A 12,500-nucleotide genomic window follows, 5' to 3' on the forward strand; every position below is an offset into this window, starting at 1 on the left:
CCACCATCCACCCTTAACACTTGCCAACACGATCTCAGTAGTGACACTCTTATCATCTCAGTAATCTTTACTACTCCTGCCATTCTTCTTATTTCATCATTTTCTAATCTTTCAAACAGTGAAATTCCCATAATCCGCCTTAGCATTCTCATCTCTGTTCTCTCAAGCTTTGCTTCCTCTTTTCGTCTGAAAGCCTAAGTTTCTGATCCATACATTAATACTGGTCTTATTATTGTGCTAAAGATCTCTACTTTTACCTTGGAGACATTTTCTTATCACATGCCACTCCTGCTACCTCCCTCCACTCTTCCCATGCTGCTTTTATCATATTCTCAACTCCAGCCTCATATCCTTCCTCCTGATTTATAGCAGATCGCAAGTATCTAAATTGTTCGACCTGTTTTAAAACTGCTCCTCTACTTTCATTAGGACTTTCTGCCCCTATCTTCCTTACTGCTCACCGTAGCTTCTGTCTTATCCACATTTTCCCTCAAACCACCCCTTTCCAGTCTCTTGCCACTCTACTACCCTTCTTTGCAATTCTTCCTCATTTTGAGCAGTAATCACCAAATCATCTGCATATAGCAACTCCCAGAGCTCTTTATTTCTGATCTCTTTACTTAGCACATCCACACCCAATACAAGTAAAAACTGGCTTCATGCTGACCCCTGGCGTAATCCAATAATAACTTTGAAGGTTTTTGTTTCTCCAACAGCTGTTATTACTTTCGTCCTTGTTCTTTTGTAAATCAGCTCTACCATTCTAACCAACTTCTTCCCGGACTTTCCTTTCTCTCGAGGACCACAACATCTCTTCTCTTGGTATTCTATCATAAGCTTTTCCTAAATCAACAAAAGCACAGAAGAGCTTCTGGTTTCCCTCTTTCCTTTAACTGCCTTACTATAAAGATGGCATCCACAGTCCCTTTCCTCCTCATGAATCCATACCGCTGTATCCCAATCTTTACAATTTCTCTCAGTCTCTCATCTACTGCCCTCTCTAAGACTTTCAAACCATGCTCTGTTAGTTTAATTTCCCTATGTTTACTGCATTCCATGATATCACCTTTCTGCCTCAATAAACAGTAGATACCATTACATGCCACTTTCTTGAGATGATGATTGCAAAAGGTTTATTACTAATATTGCATTAAAACTTTACTTCAGCTATCATAGCAGTGTAATTGATAATTTTCGTTTATATTCATATATGGATTCTGTTTTAGAATGCATAGCAGTGGTGTATTGTCTTATTTTATAAGGCTTGTATATTAGGTATATCAATGCATATTAATGAAAAATCTAATTGCTAAAACAAGGGTTTGGCGAATGACTTGCCAATTGTATTGAAAATTATTCGGTTGATTCAGGTGTTAATTTAAATGCTGGATCGCTGTTCTTTATCCAAATTATGAGACTAGAATTTGAAGATCAAAGGTAATATTGTAGTTTTAGTTTAGATATAATAAAAATAGGAAAATCGACATCGAGAGAAACTTGTTTAACTTTAAGATAAGTAATACATTATTAAGGTATTGTTTAATAAAATAAATTTTTCACTGCTTAATCAGCAATCTCTCTTTTCACCAGATTTTTACCCTTACCATCCACGCTCTTGTATCTATAAGTACTAAATTACTTAAGAAGAATTGAGTAGTATGCATACAAACCCAAAATATTCTTTATTAATTAGGTCAGGTTGGAGTAGGATAAGGTACGTAAGGTAAGGTATGGAAAGATGAAATTACCTTAGGTTATATTAAATGAAGTTAAGACGATTTTACTTATTCTTTAACCGTGACCTAATCTCCTGCAAATACTGCAAAGAATTATTCTATGATCACCAGCTCAGCCTGTCAGAGGTCCCAGCATCACAGGTCACCAAGGGCCCTACCAAGTAGGAGACCTCCTTCTCCTTAATTGTTCTTCGCCTCCATCCTATCCCCCAACGACTCTTTCTTGGGATATTGACGGGAGAAAGGTAAGTACAGTTGGACCACAAAGTATTGCATTAGTTCCCTTAAGGGTTCAGGTATGAGGTATATACTCAGTTGCTGCGACATGATTGTAGTTTCTTGGTAACTAGCAAATTATCTGTTATTCAAGCTATATATCATTTCCATATAAAGGTAATTGAAATTATTATTGTTCCTTTATGTTTTTTTTTTTTTTTTTTTTTTTTTTTTTTTAAACTAACAACCGGAGTTTTTGGGCCTCACCCTCATCGTTATTGGGGGTCTGGAAAAAAAGTTATTATTTTATCACAGAGAATTTTGGCATTTTGCCATCTCATTATAAGCCTATAATGAATTAGTGTCAAGTCATAATATACCCATAGTAATACAAAATGACCATTCTTCTGATGGGTTTACAATTATATAGTATCAATTACTATAAGAGGCTTATAGATGAAAGTATGAAGGTTTGGTCTTTGAAATAGGCATATGGGTCTAATTTATCGGTGACTATCTCTTAAGATAAACGTTAAGGTAATGTAGACTTAACGGAACGTTATGGAATGAGCTAACATGATTATTATAACAGAGAGATGAACGTTTGGTGTGTGTGTGTGTGTGCGTGTGTGTGTATTCATGGATGGCAAATTATCATAAAGTTGACAATCAACTGACAAGTGAAAAAATTTTTGTTTCCCTTTTCCATCCAAAGACATTAAAGGAAAAACCTGTCACTCAGTTGAAATTCAATGAGCATTCTCCTTCTTAAGTAGCAAAGACAGTAAAAGGAAACCCGGAAAGTCGCTCGAATTTCCTTGAGCATTTTCCCTCATCATTGCCGGTCTTTTGTTTACATCTGGACTCGGAGAAAACAAAAGGGCTTAATATCAATTAAGTTTGCCACTACTGCTGAATAATGGTATGTACATATATTATTTAGGAAAATACACATTTTGTATAAAAATAATACCCTCAATAGTGTACTACTGTCAAGGGCTTAAATTCCATAGATAATTTTAATACATACAAAGTTTTTTCCTAGTGAATTTTAGTTCGTCGCGTTGTCAATAGATGGAACTGACCAAAGACCTAATGCGCAGGGGCTTCATGTAGAGGCGGTAGCTTTATTAGAGGGCGTTAGCAACAGCTGGTTACAGTTCGTTGTGCGCTTGTCGTATTCTGTACATATTTACTCTGGTCTCTAAACATTCATTTGAGCAATGCCGTCACCATAAGTAGAAGGATTATTTGGTGTCGAGTAGGCTTTATTACAATTTGAGAAAAGATGATCATGAAATAGTGATGATTTTTCTCCTATTTGCCGATGAAAAGTTAAGGTTGCAGATTGAATGTATATGTAATTGCAATCTACAGAACATCTGTATTTTGCTAAAGTCCGAGGTTATTCAAATAGGGCCTAATCTAAAACCATTTCGAGATTTTACTGTCTAATGTTGGTGAAAACATACCTCTAGAAATCAAATTCATTATGGATGCAGCCCCCCCCCCCCCCCACCAAAGAAAAAAAACACACATAACCTATTTCTGACTATATACTAATATGGTATAAGGCAAATATTACTTTAAACAAACCTAAGACAATACTAGACTAGTCACCACTCTCCTCCTCTTAGCTTAATCTTAGGCACAGGTCCAATTTCAAATGAGTGTCTTTATCATCTTCTATAAGCTATATTTGCAATATTGTACATATATTGATTAATCAGCCTAAACTGAAGTCTTATTAATATTAGTCATATTTTAATGTCGATATACGCAATCGGATGTATAATAACAATAGTGAATATTGCATATACGTATGAATTATTTTATTAACCCATCGTACTGTGTAAAGGAAGAAGGTTCTCTGCTTATAAGTAATACAAGATGAATAACAGTACACCAGTAACAAGATATGAACACTCAAAGAAAAAGGATTATTATCCCGTAGTGTGTTTAGAGTTAGAAAATTACTTGAGCGCTTTGGCACAAGGTGGCACTGATCAGGCAATGCGTCCTATTTAATTATTCGAAGCAATCCGACGCCTATTAGTCAATCAAATGGTATTTCAGTCATATATATATATATATATATATATATATATATATATATATATATATATATATATAATATTTCGATAATTATACCTTATTTGTTAACTTAAATCTCCAAAAGATAATCGAATAGCCTTATATGATATACCAAACAACGCCCAGGTTTTTTTTTCTTTTTTGGGGGGTGGTGCAGTGGGGAAATAGACTTTCTTTTTCTTCTTCTTCTTCTTCTTCTTCTATTAGCGTGCTTTTTAACCATTCGTATGGGGTACACGGTTACCTTCTTTTGAAGGACTTTGCAATAGACTTTCTTATAACATATAAATCTTTAAGGGGAGCATATAAACTTTCAGATACTTAAAATTGAGATATTACTTCTAGCTATGGCCAAACATGTTGCACGTGCCCTCGAGAAGTTTCTGGCAATAATTCTTATATATAAAGAAGATATAGTGGTTTTTAGATGATTACGTCATCCTAACTGAGTTGTCTGCTAAAGCAGACTATGTAGGTTTTTCTTGCGCATTGATTTTGCATAAATACCCCAATTTTTTCACTTTTTTGTTATCTTCATACGTCTGGGAAACATATAGTTTTAAGTCACCCATGTGATAATGGAACACTGAAGTGTATATATGTGCGAGTTTTAGGTTTTTTACACTTTGGAGTGGTTTTGTTTATTTTACAAATATCGGGTATTTGATTAAATTCCATAATGTCAAAACGCAAAAGAAGGTCTTTAGCTAGCAGAAAGAGAAATGTGATAGTAAAGTAGACGAGAGTGAAGGCATGTCCGGCAGTAGTAAAGTGATGATGAAGAGTGATCAGTAGCCCTTAGGGGAGGGAGGGTGGACCTTGGGGCAGGTAATGAGTAGAATTCGTTTCAGGTAAGAAATTTAGTTGTTGGTCAAGTAATTTGGACTAGTTCTAAATAAGTATCAATTACGATATTTGCTAATGAAAGCTATAATGTTTTACTTTCCTTCATACTCTCAGATAATCTCATAGAAAACTTTGACCGTCGATATCTCAAAACTTATTGACCTTCAAAACGATTTTCTCCGCTATTTATCAACCGATTTTAAATCCAAGTACATTGTTGTAAAAGTGAATAAATTTACAATATTTTGCAAGGAAGAGTTTCTTCTAAAGTACATTTTCAATTTTCTATATTTTTTCAAACTTTTGAAATATATAAATATATAAGTTTTTATATAAAAAAGATACCTAAAATATAGAAAATTCCTATTGACATTTTGTTTATATTGTAATTAAAGAAATTCATGGAAATTTTTAGTTAATTCTATTCAGTACTTTTTGATAAAAATTTATTTAAAATCTTTTTTGTTTAATCGATTTTTTTATTAATCTAAAAAAAAAAATAATAGTCCGAATTCAATGAAACTCGTACAGATCTATCTTTGCAATAGTATGAATAACATATAGAAAAACTAGATTCATCCAGTAATAAATAACAGTTTTGGGTTCAATGGCGGATGCTCCCCTTAAAAGTATAATAATGTAATTTGATATTAGTTGGTAGTTCTGTTCTTAAATGGATTAACTCTTAATGATTCCGTCCGAATACTTGAAAAAACAGTTCAAGACCGGATTATCCATTAATTTTTAATTTTTACCTGTTTTGATAAATATTTTTGTACAAGTTATAAAACAACTCTTAAACTAGTAAATATACGGAATTTGAAAAAAAGAATAATAATATCGTAACGACATATTTCGTGAAGTGATGCAATACATTGTAGCGTAATATTGTACATCAGCATAGGATATATATATATATATATATATATATATATATATATATATATATATATATATATATATATGTGTGTGTGTGTGTGTGTGTGTATATATGTATATATACATATATATATTTATATATATATATATATATATATATATATGTGTGTGTGTGTGTGTGTGCAATATATATATATATATATATATATATATATATATATATATATATATATATAAATATATATATATATATATATATATATATATATATACATAAATATATATATATATATATATATATATATATATATATATATATGTATATATATATATATGTATGTATGTATGAATGCATGAGCGTGTATATTTTCCTACAACACACGTGTATTCTTTATGAAAACTTGTAAAAATCCTTCGACTTATCTTTCTTCCTCTACTTCGTTTGTAATGACTAGGGAACCATTCTAATACTTCTAATGTCCATCTATTATCTGTTATTCTCATTATATGTTCTGTCCATGTCCATATCCTTTTTTACATGTTGTTAGAATATCTCTACTTTAGTTTGCTGTTATATCCACGTTTCTTTTTTTGTTTCTTAGTGTTAGTCCCGTCATCATTCTTTCCATTGCTCTATGTGTAACTACCATGTGTTCTATGGCTTTAGTAAGGCTCCAAGTTTATGATGCAATGGTAGCACCATCTGATTAAATACTTCCCTTTTCAGGCAAAGTGGCATTTTAATTTTCATAATCTTATTTTGATTACCTAAAGTTCTCCATTTCATGTTTACCCTGCTTTCAATTTCAGTTTCATTTCTTGGTGAAACGCTTACTGTCTGTCCTATATACGCACACTCCTATTCTATTCGTTAGTACTTTCTAGATGTTCGTCTGTAAACATTGTTAATTATATCTGTACATTTCCATTGAACATTATATCTGTTTTTCTCATATTCATTTCCAGTCCTACATTTCTACGTTTTCTATTTAAATCTTCTATGAAATATTACAATTCCTCCCATGATTCACTAGATAGAACTATGTTATTTGTAAATCTTAAATTTTTAATGTATTCCCAATTAATGTTAATTCCTCAAGTTTTCTAATCCAAATACTTAAAAACTTCTTATAGGTACGCTATGAATAATTTAGGAGAGACGGGATCCTCCTGTCTATATCCTTTCTCAATAGAAATTTTTTCATTACCATGATGTATATAAATACACTCACACACCCACACACCCATGTATATATATATATATATATATATATATATATATATATATATATATATATATATATATATATGTATATATATATACATATATATATATATATATATATATATATATATATATATATATATATATATATATATATATATATATATATATATACAGTATATATGGACAAACTGTCTCTTCGGCTTTTACTTCAGATGCCTGGTGATTGATCTTACTAGAATTAGTATGGACCTGCAGGGTCACATGCCAAAGTTAGATAGGCACTGCACATCACAAGGAACTGGGTATCCTTTGATGTATCTAGCCAATAAATCCTCTACGGATTAAGTCAGTCATGGAAAGAGAAGATGACAGAATGGACCCAAGTCCGGGGTATAGCAGGGTGCCAAGAATCTCCCGGTTTATAAATACCAAAGAAAAATTTAAAATAGGTAATTGGAATGTTAGAATCATGAACCAGATAGGGAAATTATAGTAAGTGGAGAGTAAATTTATGAAATATAGTTGGATATCTTAACCCTAAGTGAAACACGTTATAAGTGATTGGTAAGGAAGCTTTAGACCAAAGTAATATATATATATCTACTGAGGAAGATCTGATAGAGTTGGAAGAGAAGGGATAGGAATGATGATGAAAAAAAGAGCAGAAAAGGTATTAACTGAGTGGAGAGCTGTAAATAGTAGATTGTTGCTAGCAAAGTTCAAATCAAAGTAATGCAATATAAGTATTATAGTTTGCTATGCCTCAACAAATGATTGCCCTAAAGAAAGGAAAGGTGAATACTATGAAGAACTGCAGAGTGTAATAGATGAGATCCCAAAAAGAGATATGAAAACTGTGATTGGTGACTTCAATGCTAAAGTTGGAAGAAATAAACAAGGAATAGAGAATGTGATGGGTGTCGAGGGTCTTGGCGAAGTTGCAAATGAAAATGGAGCACATGTCATAAGCTTCTGTTCAGCAAACAATATGGTCATTGGAGGTACTTATTTTCAACAAAAGAATATTCACAAGTATACATGGACTTCACAGTGTGGCATTTACAAATATCAGATAGATCACATTGCCATTAGTAAAGAGAAAAGGAGGACTCTGAGAAATGTAAGAAGCTATAGAGGTGCAGCTATTAGTAGTGATCACCAGCTCCTCATATACCACACTGAAATTAAAACTGAAAGCACCCAAAAGAAAGATAGATAGAATACCTAGGTTTGATACAACTAAAATTTTAGAAGAAAAGCACAGAGAAACATTTGCCATAGCATGTAGGAACCAATTTGCAGTCTTAGAGACTTTAAGAGACGAAGAACAGACAATTAACGAAGAATGGTGTGATATTAAGAACATATATCAGTCAGTTGGTAGTGAAGTCTTGGGACGCAGTTACAAGGAGAAAGCCAGAATGACACTTAGGATAATATAAAAAGAAGACAAAGACAGATATATAAGTTTTCGAGAAAGTGATGGAAATTACAAGGTAGAGCATGCTAAGTATTTCAGTATTGATAGTGAGGTCAAAAGAAAAGCAAGGAATGACTGGAGAGAATATTTAGAAAGTAAAGTGTATGAGGCTGACAAAGCTATGAATTCAGGAACTGACTATGTTGAAAGAATTGCTCATAGAATTATTAATGAAATCTCGACTCAGGCAAAGAAGAAGCATATACCCATCAAAAATAGACCTGGCTCTGTTATAGCTTCAGAAGATAAAGAAAGACAACATTGGAAGGAACGCTTTAGTGAGGTTATGAATAGGAGATATGAAGGGAATAATTTGATTGATATACCTGAAGCTGATGAAGACTTTCATGTGCCCATGAATGAATTCAGTGTGTTTGAAGTCGAAGCTATCCTCAAAAAACTAAAGAGAGGTAAAGCCCCGGAATACGATGGAATAACTGCCGAGATGATACTGGCTGAAAATGAAGCAACTCCCAGACTACTTACAAGAATACTATGTAGAATGTGCCATGAAGAGGAAAAACCTGATGAATGGGAGTTAGAAGTGTTGGTGAAAATAGCAAAAAAAAAAAGACCTGACTCTTTGCAATAATTACAGAGGCATAACATTTACGTCAGATGTTAGGAAAATATGTAGTGTGCTTATTCTAAAGAGACTGGAGAGAAAGATTGATGAAAATTTGAGAAATGGACAAGCCGGATTTATAAAATGTAGAAGCTGCACTGACCAAATTCTAATTTTGAGACATTGTACAGCAATGCGGAGAATGTAGCAATCCCCTTTTGATGGCATTTGTGGACTTTGAAAAAACCTTTGATAGTGTGCACCGGCCAATTTTGTGCGTTATCATGGAATCCTCATGAATAGGTAAAATTGATTAAGTCTGTTCATGAGCATAGTAAGTGCAAAGTTAATGTTAATGGAGTCATATCAAATGAATTTCCAGTGAACAGTAGAGTACTCCAAGTGGATGCGTTATCATCCATGTTGTTTATCCTCCTCATGGAATTTGTAATGCGTAGACCAGTGAGAGATGGTGGAGAAGGATTGGACTGGATTTGTGATAGGAATTTAGCAGACCTAGAGTATGCTAATTATGTGGTCCCTGTTAGTAGAATGCCACAGGATATGCACTGCTTGCTTACCAGAACACATGGAATATCACACGAGGTTAGACAGATGATAAATACAAGAAAGACAGATTAGCCCAGCGGCATAGTAAGAAATATGAAACCAATTGTTCAAATTGTTCTAAAAGCACCAAAATTGGCACACATGTGGATTAATACATTCTGAACAATTTTGGATATGGAGGCATTCAAGATTCTCCCCGTAGCACATTTGGCGGCCATTTTTCAAAATGGCCGCTATTTACCGTTAGCGTCATTGAATATGTACCATAATTTGTCTTTTTGTGGATGCTAAAGGTGATAAGTGTGCTAGAGGTGATAAGTATTGTACAATTACACATACTTCTGTGCTTACCAAATAATTTGGCTACCATTTCACAAGAAAATGAATTTTACTTTGCAGCGGCAGCGTTGGTGGCAGTGACGGCGGCTGCAGTAATAGTATAGTGTTGATAGTCATGGTGCTTGTAGTAGTAACTTGTGGTAACATGGTGGTGTTTTGTGTCTTTGCAGGTGAGGCAGCAGCAGCACCACCTGACATCAGAGACGCGTTGTTCCAGACTGCAGCCATGGCAAAGAAGTTCCAACTGGTCGATACTTTTGAGCAACGTACTCCCACAACACCTCCTGAGACAAACTGGAAGCTGTGTCTTGTATGTCAAGAGGAGACAACAGAGTCACTTGTCTGCCCAGTACTGTCTAAACGCCGAGCAGATTGGCCAAGACCAGTTTGAAGCATTCTCAAAGGAATGCATCGTGGACAGAACCAAGTCCATTGAGGTGGCAATCCACCGGAACAAGCTACCACTGTTTGCGACCAAGAGAGGACCCAATATACCCAAAGGAAAAGAACAGGTCAAATCTCTGAAGAATGATGTTGCGCTCTTCGCACGATTATATATCGGCTGCCAGACCCGTGATGGGAATCTAGAAGAGTTCTTCAGGCATGAAAATCAGCAATGCCCTCCAGCTTTATCTGACGGAGGGAGACTGTACCTAGGGAGCAAGAGTGACTTGCTGGTGTGCCTTGAAGGCCATGCTGAGCCTCAGTTTGAAGCTCCTACTGTCACTGCTGTTGTCCTCGATGGAGCAGTAATCGTACAGATGTTGAAGCCGGGTACTGCCAACACGTTCGAGAAATATGCACAGCAAGTGTTCATCCCATACGTTGTACAACGTTTCCAACATGTATCACGTCTTGACCTTGTGTGGGACAGCTACAGAGCAGATTCCCTGAAGGCATCAACCAGAGAACAGCGTGGAAAGGGAGTACGTCGGCGTGTTGTCGACTCAGCAGTCATACCAGGAAATTGGCAAAGTTTCCTGCGAGTTGATAGCAACAAAGTGGAGCTCTTCAGCTACCTCTCCACCATGCTTGCAGAGTCCTTTCAAGAAGAAGGCAAGGAACTGGTCGTCACTGATGGGGAGCAGGTGATCTGTGTTCCACAGCAAGAGGATGTCAACTCACTCGCACCATGCAACCAAGAAGAGGCAGACACCCGCATGATGCTACATGTAGCACATGCTGCACAACATGGTCACCACCAGATACAGGTTCGAACAGTAGACAGTGACGTCGTGGTCCTAGCAGTGATGGTAGTCCAGAAACTACCAGCTGGAGACGAACTCTGGGTAGCCTTTGGGACAGGCAAGAACTACCGCTACATTGCAGCCCATGAAATAGCTTCCTCCCTTGGTCCAGAGAAGGCATGTGCTCTTCCAATGTTTCATGCCATCACAGGGTGTGATACTGTGTCAGCCTTCGTCGGACATGGGAAGAAATCTGCCTGGGCAACATGGAACACGCTGCCAGAACTCACTGATGCCCTGCTGAGTCTGGCAAATGCACCCACAAGCATCCAAGAGGATACAATGCATGTCATCGAGAGGTTTGTCATACTCCTGTATGACCGCACAAGCAAATGCAAGGACGTCAACAAGGCGAGAAAGCAGCTCTTTGCAAAGACGAACTCTGTTCAGAACATCCCGCCAACCTACGCTGCTCTGGAGCAGCATGTGAAGAGATCTGCTCTTCAGGGTGGTCATGTCTGGGGCCAGGCATTGGTACCAACGCCCGTGCTCCCTCCACCAACAGACTGGGGCTGGCATCGGAGTGATGATGGGCTCTACACACCACTCTGGACCACACTCCCTGAGGCATCCAAGGCCTGCTATGAGCTGGTGTCTTGCGGATGCAAGAAAGGCTGCAAAAACCGCTGCAAGTGCAAGAACGCTTCACTGCAATGCACTGGTCTATGTTTCTGTGAAGGCGAATGCCAGTAGATTGGGACAGAAAACTTGCTAACCAACATTATGATCTGTAGACATTCATAATTCTGGTGACCAGATTTGAAAAGTTCGGAATCATAATTAACATAGTGTGGCAAAATCTACGTTATTGTATTACATGTATGTACTGCAGGATTACACAAGTACTGTGCCTAGAGACTGGGCTTTTGGTCGACTATATAACTACAATCTGACCATACTGTAAACTTCCCGTACTCTGTGTATTATTTTGACTAGCAATTTTGCCAGCAATTTGAAATAAAAAAGCAACTTGAGCAATTAAAGTGTGTTCCTGAAATCAGGTACTGGTTATTAGAGGTATTATGTCATTGAGTATTGAAATCTTCATCAAATGTCCACTTTTTCCACAAAATGGCGGCCAGTTTGGGGGCCATTTTTGAGAAGATTCATCTAAATATCTGTTAAACATTTATTGATGTTAATTCTGATGTAAAAAAAGGGAATTTTGGCCCATCTAGCACCAAACTAACGACACATAATGAAGTCTATGTAATGACGCTAATGTTAAATGGCGGCCATTTTGAACAATGGCCGCCATATCTTCCTAAGGGTTAATCTTGAATGCCTCCATATCCAAAAA

At 35.9% G+C, this 12,500-nt stretch overlaps 1 protein-coding gene across 1 annotated transcript in view; it reads left to right on the forward strand.

Moving 5' to 3' along the window:
* The window catches only part of LOC137654285 (uncharacterized), a 53,731-nt gene that overhangs the window by 27,573 nt on the left and 13,658 nt on the right, over positions 1–12,500 (forward strand). Inside the window, exon 4 of the mRNA XM_068387912.1 lies at positions 1,848–1,981. Coding sequence (XP_068244013.1) covers positions 1,848–1,981 — 134 coding nt within the window. The remainder of the gene's footprint in view (positions 1–1,847; positions 1,982–12,500) is intronic.

Source organism: Palaemon carinicauda, chromosome 15 (genome assembly GCF_036898095.1).
Source record: "Palaemon carinicauda isolate YSFRI2023 chromosome 15, ASM3689809v2, whole genome shotgun sequence".
Lineage (NCBI taxonomy): Eukaryota > Metazoa > Arthropoda > Malacostraca > Decapoda > Palaemonidae > Palaemon > Palaemon carinicauda.